Source organism: Diplotaxodon limnothrissa, unplaced genomic scaffold (genome assembly GCF_057381915.1).
Source record: "Diplotaxodon limnothrissa isolate DT_005_m unplaced genomic scaffold, D_limnothrissa_male_GT1.1 unmapped_scaffold_2, whole genome shotgun sequence".
In the NCBI taxonomy this organism is placed as follows: domain Eukaryota; kingdom Metazoa; phylum Chordata; class Actinopteri; order Cichliformes; family Cichlidae; genus Diplotaxodon; species Diplotaxodon limnothrissa.
This window is the reverse complement of record NW_028188556.1, coordinates 44,454-59,868: the sequence shown is the minus strand read 5'-3', so window position 1 is coordinate 59,868 and position 15,415 is coordinate 44,454. Positions and strand designations below refer to the sequence as shown.

Below are 15,415 nucleotides of genomic sequence, written 5' to 3'. Positions count from 1 at the left end.
TCACTAATGTAAAGTCATCACTGCAGAGTCTTTGAACATGAAGTTCAGTTCTGGTCAAATGTTCACTCAAATTCAGGAAGTGAGATGAAGTCCGCCTCCCTCCCTTCTCTTGTCTGTTTCCTTAAAAGTAGCTGTAACTGTTGTATTCAAAGAGATGAAAGCTGTTAACTTTGTCACTCAGTAACCACACAGTGAGCTACTTCCTGAGGCTCATGGGAAATGTTTTTGAGATCGAACAAACTTTGACTGACTTTAAAATGGCAGGTCGTTCAGACTGCAGCAGATAATCGTTCAGTTACAAGCACAGACTGAAACTCACTGAGATGAAACCGAAGAGACACTTTAACTCAAATCCAAAATCCATTTCCTGAAAATACTGTAGGAGGTTTCCATAAACTGTTTGAGAATTAGTAATCAGAGTAAATCCAGACATTACAATTCTTTAGGCTGACTACAGACAAACACTGTCAGTCTGATTGTTGGATAGCAGAGCACAGCTGGAAACAGATGTTGTATGAATGCTCTAAATACATTTTTGCTTCTTGTTAGGTTTCCTGGTGAGGTGTAAGTGTGTTGTGCTAGACTTCAACGTTAGTCCCAACATCAGTGTGCCATCGTTCAAACCATTGTACAGCACACTTCATGGGCCTGATAGAAGAAGAGGAAGAAGAACCCGGTTACGTTGCTTGGCCTCCACTTACACCTATTAACTTAGCAGATTTAAAGAAAAAATCATTAAATCAGTGACTCTTTGGTTAAGCTGCAATACGATAATTGTAAATGAAGCTTATGTGTAAGTTGAGCTGCCTATGTGTAAGGAAGATCTGTAATCAGTCATCTGCTTTCCTGGCTGTTAGTCTGCTTTTCTGTTCTCTGCATCACTATCACTGTCAGTCTCTATACTTACATCATTACTCTAGTCCAATCATCTTCTTGCCCTCCTTCTTTGGGCCAATCAGCCTCCACTCTGTATGGTTTAAATCTGTGCTGGGTCAGGAGGGGTGCTGAGCCTTAAGCAGAAACAGTGGTGGAGCCTGCTGAAAATCCAGACACTCTGGCCTGTTTAAAGTGCTCAAACACAGTTTGCATAGTTACAGAACTGCAACACAGAACAGCCACAGTGTGTGGCATCAAGTGTCAAACATGGAGGAAGAAGCGTGATGGTCTCTGGCTGTGTGCTGGACCCAGGGTCGGTGACTTGTGCAGAATGAGAGGCACCCTGAACCAAAACAGCTGCCACAGCATTCTGCACCACCATGCAATTCCCTCTGGTAGGTACCTAGTTGGTCAGGGTTCATAAAAGCTGAACGACAGTCCAAGCTATGCCAGAACTACCCCAGGGAAAAAGAAGATGGTAAGTTGAAAACATGGAGTGTCCAGCACAGTATCCAAACTTTAACCCCATCAAGCTGGTTTGGGATGAACTGGACAGAAGAGTGAAAGCAAAGCAACCTACAAGTGACACACATTTATGGGGACATCTGTAACAGATATGAGAAGAACTTTCTGAAGAATATTTGATTTCTCTTGTAGAAAAAATGCCACAAGCGTGTTCAGCTGTCATATCTGCCAGAGGTGTTTACTTTGATGAGTCTAAAGTTTAGAAGACATGTTGGTCTATAAATTGATTCCACGATATATTTTTAAGTCCAACTGGAAAAATTGGGGTGTTCAAAAACATTGACCAGAGGTGTATTTTTATGGTTGTGGCCGCCTCTATATATGGGCCTCCCCTGGTTCAACCTGATATCACACCATAATGTATACTAGACACACTGGTCCACCCAGATGTTGCAGTAAGTTGTAGTAAACTGCAATAACAGCAGAGGGAGGTTTTTATGTCAAGGCAACATAATAATAATCACAGAAAGCCCTTAAATAGACATTATTAACCCATTTAACACATATATATTTATAAGAAACGTACATGAAATATTTGTGGTGATTAAGGAAACTGGAATGTACTTCAATACTGGTCTACAGTTGCTTGCTCACTAGTGGTGTCTTTTCTTTAAATATATTATCTCCCCCTGCTGCTGCTGTAATGTTTGTATTCAGTGAAGCAACCTCTCCATGCGTGCCCATTTCACGTTTTGGAGAGCCAAAATTAATAAAAAATGGAAGCTCATGAACAATCATATCGACAACATTCATGTTTAAAGTTTAATCATGTTCATCACAGATGTGAAGATTTACACTTGAGCATTAGTTTCATCCGTCTGAGATTTTAGATATATGTAAATGTGAAAGTGTTGGTGACCATGAAGCTGAGAGGAATAAACTTTAGTTTTATTCTGGGTGAGAGCAGAGCCTTGATTCATGCTCAGGGACTGACTCACCCTAAAATATCTAGAAAATGAGAAAATAGTACGTTGTAAGCGATGTTGTACCATTTTCACTTTTTGTGTGCACATTGTTCTTCTGTTCATGCAATCAAACAGTAAAACTGTCAAAGGGAAGATCTTAGAGGCGTGACCAAAACACTGAAGTTCAAATTAGAGTAGATTATCAACAAAAAAGAGTAATCAGAGTATCTCAAAATAAAACTAAATAAAACTGAGACTTACACGACATTTTTCAACTGTTAAATAAGTCCAATTAAAGACAAACTCACAAAGCAAATTAAAATAAATATTTGAACATCTCGGAAATAGTGGGCAGCATGACAGAAGTGAGACCTGCTGCGATGTAAGGATTGGAGATGGTGGCACTGACAGAAAGACGGGTGGTGTGAAGATGTTTGGATTTTCACTGGGAGTGAGTGAGCAGATCTGAAGGACAGCCTGGGTTGAGCGGATTGGAGACAAAGTTAGAGAGGCGAGGCTGAGATGGTTTGGACATGTGCAGAAGAGGGATGGGGGATATTTTGGACGAAGGATGCTGACGATGGAGCTGCCAGGCAGAAGGCACAGATGAAGACCAGAGAGAAGATTTTTGGACGTAGTCAAGGAGGACATGCAGGGGCTTGGTGTGAATATAAAATAGAAATACAATATTACCAACCCCCCAAAAATATAACTGTGGGGTTCAATTTGACTGGTTTTATAGACAGATAGTAACGTCTTCTCTGACTTAGACTAAATTCCAAAGAATCAGTGGTACCTTGTTTTGAAAATTATTTTTTTTAAGTCATAACACTGTTCCTAATCTATTGACAGTGCTACAATGATAGAAAAAACTATAATTAAGTAAATAAAGCCTCATCCGTTCATCATTGTGCCAAAGTTTGGACATTTTTACAGCACAGTTGTTGAAGACGAAAGAAGAAGAGGAGGACGAAAAGTAGAAATGTGACAAAAAGCTGACTTTGCTGCTTGTCCTGTTACACTTTAACACGAAATATCATTAGCAGCATTTCAAGGAACCAATAAGTGTGTTGATTAAGCTTCAATGTAATTATAATTGTCTGTGTTCATAGTGCATAATTTAAATAAAAGCTTAATATAAACCTTTGGTTTTGAGTTTTATTTTGCAAACATGATGTAGGATACAACAGAAATGCTGCTCATAGCTAGAAATAAAAACACACACATACAAAATACATTCACTGATACATTCAAATCCATACAACATGTGTTGCATCATTAAGTCTGATATAATGTAGGAGGTCACATACAGCAATAATATTCACTGTTACCTGCATTTAACACAGCAAAAGCTGAATTTAAAACCAGATTATTAGCTGCTAAACATCATGTTTCAAATGTTTTCTTGCTGCATCAAATGTTACGCAATCTACATTTTATATATTTTCTATAAAAGCTATAAATGCTCCCAGATAAATAAATAGACAAATTTTAAAAATATTTTAGACGTTTGGCTATAATGTGATGTAAAACCTGTCATATTGTCTCCTCAACAGAAGCTGTTGTCATCAGTCACTTTCCTCGTTCTGTTGATGGTGAGCTGCTCTTTATGGACCTGAAACAAAATCATAACAAACAGCTGTGAAACAGACTCATGCACATGTGTGTAAATTATATATGCTGCCCTCTGACATGCACTACTTTATGTGTGCAGTTTCATTATTCTAGAGAAACCAATAAAAATAATCAATAAAAGCTGGATTAAAGGAGTTTATAAAAACAGGTTTTAGTCCACACAGATTTACTATTTCACACTCATTTCTTTCATTATGTGCTTTAGCAAATCTTTCTGTATATCCTCGTCCTATCAGTCCCCTTCACCCAGGCGTAATTCTTTGTTTGTATTCATTCATTTAAATGTTTTTCTTCATGAGACTGCATAGACAGGAAGGAAACGTGGAGGCAGAACATGACAAAGATAAGATCTGATGGCTGAGAACCAAAGTGGCTCTTAGGTCACGAGGAGAAGCTCCACCTACTGTTACGTCTCATGGCTCGCATAATTAAGTAAGTAAGTAATTTTTTTATTTAATATAAATTTTATTTATATAGCACATTTCTTGATAAAAGATCACAAAGTGCTTCACAAGGTATAAAACAAAAACAGACAAAAGTTAACAAAATGCAATTCTAAAAAGATGTGTAATTCAAACAGAAAGAATCACTTTCCCCAGGAAGAACCCACTGGACCATCACACAGGTCACCCAGCTTCCTAAAGAGGAAGGCTGGGGCAGTATCTATGAGACACAGTCAGTTATATTCAGAGCACATTAAATGAATGCTCTCTTTCCGTGCATCCATGCTCAACAGCATAAAACTGTAAAATGTCCTCTCAGCCTGAAACAGATCTACAGGACATTAAAATTATCGTCTAATTTAACTGAAACAAGTGAAACACACTGAGAGAGCAGATAAAACAGTTAAAGAGCTCCTGTAAAGATTTCATACCTGGGGTTGAATTTGGATTGACATTACAATAGTCAGAGCTCTCCTCTGGGTCAACACGGTGCTCTGTTGAGGTCATGAAATGAAAGCATTTAAAAAACAAACAGTTTTGCAAATGTAATATATTTTATGTTGGATACTCACGTGTCTTGTTAATCACTTTGAGCTGATTCACACATGAATCACCTTCTATTTGACCTGAAATAACATTATTTATTTTAATAATCACAGTTATTTTATAACAGCCTCCATGAGCTGTGAATGAATTAAAGTTTATACTGTACCAGTGTCAGCGCTTTTAGAGCCTCTGATTGTCTCATAGACACAACGATCACCTGCAGGCCAAAGAAAATTATTCTACTTATCATTACTATTATCAAGTATTCTCATCAGTAACGTTTATATTAAATGCTGTTATTAACTTTGTTTAATTCAGCAGTGTTACAACTGCAGCAGTCTTGTTGCAAAGAGCATCAGAATCTTTTAAACTACATGAAAAGCTAACCATGAAGAAGAGACGAGTACACCTGCTGCTGATCTTCATCCTGACTGACCCTCTGGTCATCAGCTGAACCTTTATTAAACACTTAAAAGAAGACATTTGCTTTTACATGGTTATCTTTTATACATGTTATACAACAGTTCCAACTCCAGGCCTGCATGATGTGTCTGTGCACATAAATATTTAAAGAGTAAAATCTCTGAGATCAGAGGAACAAAAAGTCTCACCTTTGGACTTCATGCAGTAATACAGCAAGAGCAGGAGGACAATAAATGTGATTCCAGAAATGAGTCCAACGGTCATTAGAAAGGAAGAGCTCTCCGAACTGAGCACAGCTGTTGTAAATAAGAAACACAAACTGTTTAATTCAATAATTTAATTCAATAATTCAGAAGCTGCTTTAAAGACAATAAATATGTTCAAGGTCTCTGGATTTTTTATTTCTTAAGGATGTGACCTTCAGTCACTGCTGTAGTTTTTTAGTCCTCCCAACTCTTCATTTTTTTTCTGTGGCTTGTCCAGTGTTCTCAGATTTTTTACGGACAGCCTGGACACCATGCTGAGATGTGCCAAGTGTTCAGCTAAATTAAAAACTCTGTTGAAATCATTTTGCTGGTACAAAAATAATATTGTATCAAACTGTGTTATGTTGAGCATTTTTCAGAGATTTAACAAAGAAGGGGAATAAATGTTTGTTTATGTGACAAGCTGCAAGTAACAAAACATCTAAAGATAAAATTTAAAATTGTCTGTAAAGTTTATTTCACAAAATAATGCAACAAAGTGCTACTTTGCTGTTATTGTATTTTAAAGTGGTCAAAGGACTCTTAGTGGAGGGAGTTTGTAATAATAAAAGACAATTTTTTTTTCTTTTTATTAATTTATATAATTATTTTACACAAATGATGAAGCAACAAATCATCACTGTCTTGTTTATACCAGCTAAATATTCATTACACAAAGTACCTGAAAAAATAAAAGTCCAATATCAGGTCTGTGTCTCACAAAAACAATATGATTTTCTTTCTAGAACATTTACTTCATCCTGTGCTGATCCTTGTTATGTTTGTAAAATGAAGCTCAACAACAAACATCACTTACTTGATGCTGACAAGTTGAAGGCTTCACTCCACTCTGTTGAAGAATATGAGTCATCTCTGCGTCGACTCTTACACGTGTAGTCTCCACTGCTGGACTCAGAAACTCTGAATATCCAGTAATTATTGTGAGTCCACTGTGTGGTCTGGTTGGCTCCTCTCCATCTATACTCCCACTCAGTGGTTTCACCTCCTTCCTGCACCTCACATGTCAGACTGATCGTCTCACCGCTGAATATCTGAGGCCAGCTGGGTCGTCCTTTAACAACAACCTTATTGGAAACTGTTTATTAACAGTTAAGATACAAACAGAAACATCAGCTCAGCAGAGAAAACTTAACACTGTGTGTCTGAATGTGAATTTTAAACTAAATGACTGAACTCACAGGTTATCTTAATGGTGACATCATCACTTTTATCAGTGTAGTAAACTGGGTTTCCTCTTCTTCCTCTGCAGCGGTAGATTCCTCCTTGAGATACTCTGATTACTCTGTTTTGTTGATCATCTGCTCTGATTTGAACTTCAGTGTTTTGGTCACGTCTGAACCACTCATATTTCCAGCCAGCAGAGCTCCCCACAGAGCAGGCCAGTGTCACACTGCCCCCTACTGGTACGATAGTTGATCCTGGAGTCAGTGTGGCCCTGGGTTTACCTGCTGTTAGGGGAAAAGAGGAAGAAAAGAAAAAAAATGGATAAAAGACCATTTCATTTTTGTGTGAGAAAAGTTTTTTTAAAAAAATTTAATAACAACATCATTTGAAAAAAAAATACTCTCTATTTCATCAATTGGATGAGTTTGAACAGGCATCACAAATTAATCGTTAAAGCATCCCAGCAGTGTTAATACTGGTCTCATCCACTTTCTCCTCTCACACAGCTCTGTAATGCATTTCCATTTATAAACTACTGCTTTCCTTTTTCTGCATCAAGCCTTCCTGCTTGATTCATCAGAAGATTCTCACTAATGTAAGACTCAGATGTCAGACCACACAGAAGCAGATCATCATAGCTGCACAGACAAATCTCTACTGCAGCAGTTTAATTATGAGACTTCTAACTTTTCATTTCTTTAATTCATACCTTCAAATTTTAATATCTTGCTTTTATTTGGTATTAGTTAATCTTCTTTCAACACCATCAGAAGAAATCAAACATTTCACACATCACTGCATTAATAAAACAAACTCATCCATCATTCCTGAGATAAAATGTATAAAAACATGTAATCCATGAAGAAAATCCCTTCAAACAGTTCGGTCCCCTGTGGAGGAAAAAATGTCTGTCGCAGTCTTAAAATGTTGTTTCCACATTAGAGATGTGTTCACATTCACAGCATACAGCAGAAACTATGTTCACATCACTGGGCTCTCTACACCACTTCAGCTGCACAGACGTCACAGAGTCACCATCTCTGTTTCTAGGCTGCCACAATAAACCAGCTCAACAATGAAAACATTCGATTTCTGCTTGTAGCTCCATCAGTCACCATGACAACATCTCCATCTGAAATATTACAACAAACCTTTTCTCCACCTACTCATCTCTGTTTAACTTCCTACAAGCCTCACTGCTCTTTCTTACACACACAAACTTTACAATAAAATGACCTCAGCTTCTGTTTAGAGTAATTATCAGGTATCAGCCCAAATGTCTGTTTGTCCATAATAAACTGGCTCAGGACCTATTAGTGCTTGAAAAGGATCAGTCTGAGTATGATGACTGGGGTTGGTGAGAGTGGTAGTGATGACATGGTAATATGTCTGTGAAGGTTCTCAGTCATCCAGGTCATCGTAGTCACCTTTGACTATGACATGGTAATAACAATATTTGGATGTTTTTCTTTAGTCCCATACGTCCAATGGATTTAAAACTGTCTATAATAAGGCTACAATCAGGTTGATGTCATCCTGTGCTGATCCTTGTTATGTTTGTAAAATGAAGCTCAACAACAAACATCACTTACTTGATGCTGACAAGTTGAAGGCTTCACTCCACTCTGTTGAAGGATATGAGTCATCTCTGCGTCGACTCTTACACGTGTAGTCTCCACTGCTGGACTCAGAAACATTGAATATCCAGTAATTATTGTGAGTCCACTGTGTGGTCTGGTTGGCTCCTCTCCATCTATACTCCCACTCAGTGGTTTCACCTCCTTCCTGCACCTCACATGTCAGACTGATCGTCTCGCCGCTGAATATCTGAGGCCAGCTGGGTCGTCCTTTAACAACAACCTTATTGGAAACTGTTTATTAACAGTTAAGATACAAACAGAAACATCAGCTCAGCAGAGAAAACTTAACACTGTGTGTCTGAATGTGAATTTCAAACTAAATGACTGAACTCACAGGTTATCTTAATGGTGACATCACCACTTTTATCAGTGTAGTAAACTGGGTTTCCTCTTCTTCCTTTGCAGTGGTAGATTCCTCCTTGAGATACTCTGATTACTCTGTTTTGTTGATCATCTGTTCTGATTTGAACGTCAGTGTTTTGGTCACGTCTGAACCACTCATATTTCCAGCCAGCAGAGCTCCCCACAGAGCAGGCCAGTGTCACACTGCCCCCTACTGGTATGATAGTTGATCCTGGAGTCAGTGTGGCCCTGGGTTTACCTGCTGTTAGGGGGAAAAGGGGGAAATGCATTATTCACTATGAACTCATACAAATATAGAAAAGGGAAATTTAAAGATTTGGTTTAATGTGGTGAAACTTTCCACCCACATTACTCTTTATCATATTTTTCTATTTATTTTCTCTCTGTGTTCTTTGATTTTCTTCTCGTGTCTTTCTCAACATGTGGATATTGTTTCTGTAACTCTGGTTTAAATCTCTAAATAATCACAGTATAAATGTTTGCCTGACCTGAAAGAGTCACACTAATGTAAACTATCACAGGTCACTGCTGAAGGACACACAATGATGGTTTCACAGCTCTGTGTGGTTTTTGGTTTAAATAACAGAAACATCAGTCACCTTAAACTTTATTAAACTTTTCATGTTTCTTCTTTTTCTTTGTTTTAAAGTTTAGAGTCTGTGAGTATTTTATCACTGTGTGTACTGTGAGTGATGTAACAGGTAAAATCAGTTTCCTGGTTAAAGTTTATGCTTTACAGCAACAGAAACAAGTTTCCATGACAACATTATTTAGTGTACATGTCACTGACGACTTACCCGTCACAGTTACAGAGACGATGTTACTGGTCTTTGTTTTCTGTGATCTCGTCCTGTGAGCAGAGCAGCTGTATTTACCACTCTGAACTGTAGATGCAAGTTTTACACTGAGGCCTTTGTTTGTGTTGGAGTTTAAAATTTCTTGACCATCCTTCATGAGTTTGTATTCCCAGTCAGTGTGTTTTTCTTCCTTCACCTCACATTTGAAGCTAACCATCTCTCCGATGAAAAAAATTGTCGAGCTGGGTTCAACAGTTAGCACAGCATCTAGAATCCAACACAAACACAACATCATTGATCTGAAACACTTTTATGTACTTTACAAATCAAAATCTGTTCTGACATGTTCATAAACTTATAAATATATTGAGAAATAAAAACAGAAATGGAAAGTGTTTCAGATTGATGCACTAAGATTAATATTTACTAAATAAATGAAAGTGCAAACTGTTCAGTCACCTTGAGCGTGTCCGCTGCAGAGGAGCGTACAGAGAACTGCAATAAAGGAAGAAACTTCACACATCATCAAACTGAAGACTCACTCAAACATGGCATCAGTCAAACACACCTGGTGTTACCAGAGGCTGCTGTGATTGGTTTAAATTATATATTTTATGTAAAATGCATCAAATTATCACTGATGAAGAAACAAACCTTTCTGAGATAAACTAAACCAGCGTCAGTGCACTGAAATCTAATCCAGTCTGCAAACAACCATGTTGAGAACAAAACATGAACTGAAATGCTGCAAATGACTGAAACTCTGTCATTTTACTAAAACATGTTCATCAGTCAATGAATCAAAGGAAGAAGTGATGCACTGACAGAATAGGCCCAGCTCACAGAGGAAAGTGGGTCCCATCCTCACATCCAGCTGTGACACGTCTGAAAACTTCTACGACTTTGTGTGAAGAGAAAGAAGAAGAAGCACACGAGACGAGAACTGTGAAGAAAACAAAGACTTTAAAACTTCTTCTCTCCGCTTCCTCCGCTTCCTTCCTTTTACTCAGAACTATCACACCTTAACAAGCTCTGTCTACAGCATGCTTTGACATGTTTACTCTCCTGGTGCTGCAGAAACAAATTAAGGAGATTTTTATGAAACTAAGTAATAATTTACTTAGTTGTAGTTGTATCATACACATGTGAGCTGAATAATAAATAGACAAAATGAACAGATCACAAGTCCAAGTGAAGCTTTAAATGTGAAGTACTTTTGTTTTACATCCAGAAACACAACAAGAACACAGCTGTCTGCACCTTCACCTGCAGGTCTCATACACACACTGATCACATATATGCACATGTTAAACACTCTTTGTCATAAATCACATTCAGACACAGTATTAAATAAATCTAATTCTCAAAACTGTTCCACTCCTGAAACTAATAATTCATTTGAACCCTGACATGGAGAACAGGCAGAGGCAAGTTTGTGGACACTTTTAAAATATTTAATTTTCTTTTAGTTTATTTTTACTCTTTAAATTACTAAATTACTAAAATGCAGTCATAAAGTTATAAGTAAGTTTACCCTGGATGGTGAAAGTGGCCTCTATCGACTGTTTATTCTTTGTTAGGTGTAGTTAAGAGTTTTGATGTATTAAACATCAAGACCATCAAAACATTTGAAATCCTGGAATAACTGCATAGGAAGTTTTCAAATTAAAGTCTTGGAGCTCGACTGACTTCTTACAGAAACAGCGATGGACATTTTGTTTCCTTTGTCTGCTCCTCGTCTGCTTGTTGTGTTTGCTGGGAGCTTTGCCACCAATAATAGTTACTCTCACAGATGCTCCAGCACACAAACACGTCATTCTGATGGGTTCAAACTGCTGTAGAAAAGTGATTAAAACCATTAGCAAGCACAAGAAGAGACATTTAGTATTTTCCTCCTGCCATAGAAATATTAATCAGCTGCTGATAATTTTCAAGGAGCCACGAATCACTGATTATATTCTAAAGGCTGCTGCACAAAGTCACTACATTGCTTCAAAATACAACAAACATGTTTCCATGAAGCTTTGTAAACAGTTAAAAACAGATTGATAGATGATCAGCCCAGAGACGTAACACTTACTCAGAGCAAATGGTCACAGCAGGAGAAAGCACTTCTTCCCACGACAGTGAAATCTTTCACTAAAAATACTTTATTTATCATTTTAACTGACAAACTTCAGTAATGTAAAGTCATCACTGCAGAGTCTTTGAACATGAAGTTCAGTTCTGGTCAAATGTTCACTCAAATTCAGGAAGTGAGATGAAGTCCGCCTCCCTCCCTTCTCTTGTCTGTTTCCTTAAAAGTAGCTGTAACTGTTGTATTCAAAGAGATGAAAGCTGTTAACTTTGTCACTCAGTAACCACACAGTGAGCTACTTCCTGAGGCTCATGGGAAATGTTTTTGAGATCGAACAAACTTTGACCGACTTTAAAATGGCAGGTCGTTCAGACTGCAGCAGATAATCGTTCAGTTACAAGCACAGACTGAAACTCACTGAGATGAAACTGAAGAGACACTTTAACTCAAATCCAAAATCCATTTCCTGAAAATACTGTAGGAGGTTTCCATAAACTGTTTGAGAATTAGTAATCAGAGTAAATCCAGACATTACAATTCTTTAGGCTGACTACAGACAAACACTGTCAGTCTGATTGTTGGATAGCAGAGCACAGCTGGAAACAGATGTTGTATGAATGCTCTAAATACATTTTTGCTTCTTGTTAGGTTTCCTGGTGAGGTGTAAGTGTGTTGTGCTAGACTTCAACGTTAGTCCCAACATCAGTGTGCCATCGTTCAAACCATTGTACAGCACACTTCATGGGCCTGATAGAAGAAGAGGAAGAAGAACCCGGTTACGTTGCTTGGCCTCCACTTACACCTATTAACTTAGCAGATTTAAAGAAAAAATCATTAAATCAGTGACTCTTTGGTTAAGCTGCAATACGATAATTGTAAATGAAGCTTATGTGTAAGTTGAGCTGCCTATGTGTAAGGAAGATCTGTAATCAGTCATCTGCTTTCCTGGCTGTTAGTCTGCTTTTCTGTTCTCTGCATCACTATCACTGTCAGTCTCTATACTTACATCATTACTCTAGTCCAATCATCTTCTTGCCCTCCTTCTTTGGGCCAATCAGCCTCCACTCTGTATGGTTTAAATCTGTGCTGGGTCAGGAGGGGTGCTGAGCCTTAAGCAGAAACAGTGGTGGAGCCTGCTGAAAATCCAGACACTCTGGCCTGTTTAAAGTGCTCAAACACAGTTTGCATAGTTACAGAACTGCAACACAGAACAGCCACAGTGTGTGGCATCAAGTGTCAAACATGGAGGAAGAAGCGTGATGGTCTCTGGCTGTGTGCTGGACCCAGGGTCGGTGACTTGTGCAGAATGAGAGGCACCCTGAACCAAAACAGCTGCCACAGCATTCTGCACCACCATGCAATTCCCTCTGGTAGGTACCTAGTTGGTCAGGGTTCATAAAAGCTGAACGACAGTCCAAGCTATGCCAGAACTACCTCAGGAAAAAAGAAGATGGTAAGCTTGAAAACATGGAGTGTCCAGCACAGTATCCAAACTTTAACCCCATCAAGCTGGTTTGGGATGAACTGGACAGAAGAGTGAAAGCAAAGCAACCTACAAGTGACACACATTTATGGGAACATCTGTAACAGATATGAGAAGAACTTTCTGAAGAATATTTGATTTCTCTTGTAGAAAAAATGCCACAAGCGTGTTCAGCTGTCATATCTGCCAGAGGTGTTTACTTTGATGAGTCTAAAGTTTAGAAGACATGTTGGTCTATAAATTGATTCCACGATATATTTTTAAGTCCAACTGGAAAAATTGGGGTGTTCAAAAACATTGACCAGTGGTGTATTTTTATGGTTGTGGCCGCCTCTATATATGGGCCTCCCCTGGTTCAACCTGATATCACACCATAATGTATACTAGACACACTGGTCCACCCAGATGTTGCAGTAAGTTGTAGTAAACTGCAATAACAGCAGAGGGAGGTTTTTATGTCAAGGCAACATAATAATAATCACAGAAAGCCCTTAAATAGACATTATTAACCCATTTAACACATATATATTTATAAGAAACGTACATGAAATATTTGTGGTGATTAAGGAAACTGGAATGTACTTCAATACTGGTCTACAGTTGCTTGCTCACTAGTGGTGTCTTTTCTTTAAATATATTATCTCCCCCTGCTGCTGCTGTAATGTTTGTATTCAGTGAAGCAACCTCTCCATGCGTGCCCATTTCACGTTTTGGAGAGCCAAAATTAATAAAAAATGGAAGCTCATGAACAATCATATCGACAACATTCATGTTTAAAGTTTAATCATGTTCATCACAGATGTGAAGATTTACACTTGAGCATTAGTTTCATCCGTCTGAGATTTTAGATATATGTAAATGTGGAAGTGTTGGTGACCATGAAGCTGAGAGGAATAAACTTTAGTTTTATTCTGGGTGAGAGCGGAGCCTTGATTCATGCTCAGGGACTGACTCACCCTAAAATATCTAGAAAATACGTTGTAAGCGATGTTGTACCATTTTCCCTTTTTGTGTGCACATTGTTCTTCTGTTCATGCAATCAAACAGTAAAACTGTCAAAGGGAAGATTGTAGAGGCGTGACCAAAACACTGAAGTTCAAATTAAATTCCTCACTAAGACCAAAAAAGTGGACCACATCAGTCCAGCTCTGAGGTCTTTACACTGGCTGCCTGTCCGTCAGAGGATAGACTTTAAAGTTCTGATGCTGGCCTATAAAGCTCTGAATGGTTTAGGATCAAAATACATCAATGACCTCCTGACCCAGTATGAACCTTCCAGATCCCTCAGGTCATCTGGATCCGGTCTTTTATCAGTTCCCAGAGTCAGAACCAGACACGGAGAAGCTGCATTCAGCTTTTATGCTCCTTATATCTGGAACAAACTCCCAGAAAGCCTCAGATCAGCTGAAACACTCAGTTTATTTAAATCCAGGTTGAAGACTCACCTGTTCTCAGCTGCATTTGAATAAAGCACCAAATCCACACTTTTAAGCTTAAACTTCAAAACTTACATTTAACTACTGATTTTATCTGTTTTGATTTTATATACTGTTTTGTTTGTTTGTTAATTAGTTTGTTTGTTTGCTTGTTTTAATCAATTTTAAATCATGCTTTTTATTTGTTTTTGTTTCTAATGTCTCTGTAAAGCACTTTGAATCACCTTGTTGTTGAATTGTGCTATACAAATAAACTTGCCTTGCCTAGAGCAGATTATCAACAAAAAAGAGTAATCAGAGTATCTCAAAATAAAACTAAATAAAACTGAGACTCACACGACATTTTTCAACTATTAAATAAGTCCAATTAAAGACAAACTCACAAAGCAAATGAAAATAAATATTTGAACATCTCGGAAATAGTGGGCAGCATGACAGAAGTGAGACCTGCTGCGATGTAAGGATTGGAGATGGTGTCACTGACAGAAAGACGGGTGGTGTGAAGATGTTTGGATTTTCACTGGGAGTGAGTGAGCAGATCTGAGGGACAGCCTGGGTTGAGCGGATTGGAGACAAAGTTAGAGAGGCGAGGCTGAGATGGTTTGGACATGTGCAGAAGAGGGATGGGGGATATTTTGGACAAAGGATGCTGACGATGGAGCTGCCAGGCAGAAGGCACAGATGAAGACCAGAGAGAAGATTTTTGGACGTAGTCAAGGAGGACATGCAGGGGCTTGGTGTGAATATAAAATAGAAATACAATATTACCAACCCCCCAAAAATATAACTATGGGGTTCAATTTGACTGGTTTTATAGACAGATAGTAACGTCTTCT

General features: G+C 38.2%; 1 protein-coding gene across 1 annotated transcript; it reads right to left on the bottom strand.

The window, feature by feature from the left end:
• Positions 1–3,855: 3,855 nt before the first annotated feature.
• Positions 3,856–10,445, bottom strand: LOC146606929 (Fc receptor-like protein 5). The gene is made up of 14 exons (XM_085349174.1): positions 10,409–10,445; positions 10,043–10,078; positions 9,584–9,850; positions 8,758–9,027; positions 8,376–8,654; positions 6,798–7,067; positions 6,416–6,694; positions 5,542–5,649; positions 5,318–5,386; positions 5,097–5,147; positions 4,957–5,010; positions 4,768–4,878; positions 4,552–4,604; positions 3,856–3,921 (listed from the first exon to the last, which is right to left on the bottom strand). The coding sequence occupies exons 1-14, from the start codon at positions 10,443–10,445 to the stop codon at positions 3,856–3,858; spliced, it is 1,950 nt and encodes a 649-aa protein (XP_085205300.1).
• Between the last annotated feature and the right edge of the window lie 4,970 nt (positions 10,446–15,415).

Bases quoted from the DNA above. Each gene is read 5' to 3' on its own strand.
- LOC146606929 (XM_085349174.1), bottom strand. From the start codon at position 10,445: ATGGGACCCACTTTCCTCTGTGAGCTGGGCCTATTCT. The intron at 10,079-10,408 runs GTCAGTGCATCA...CCTTTATTGCAG, and splicing joins CTGTGAGCTGGGCCTATTCT to TTCTCTGTACGCTCCTCTGC. The intron at 5,148-5,317 runs GTTAGCTTTTCA...TTTGGCCTGCAG, and splicing joins GTACTCGTCTCTTCTTCATG to GTGATCGTTGTGTCTATGAG.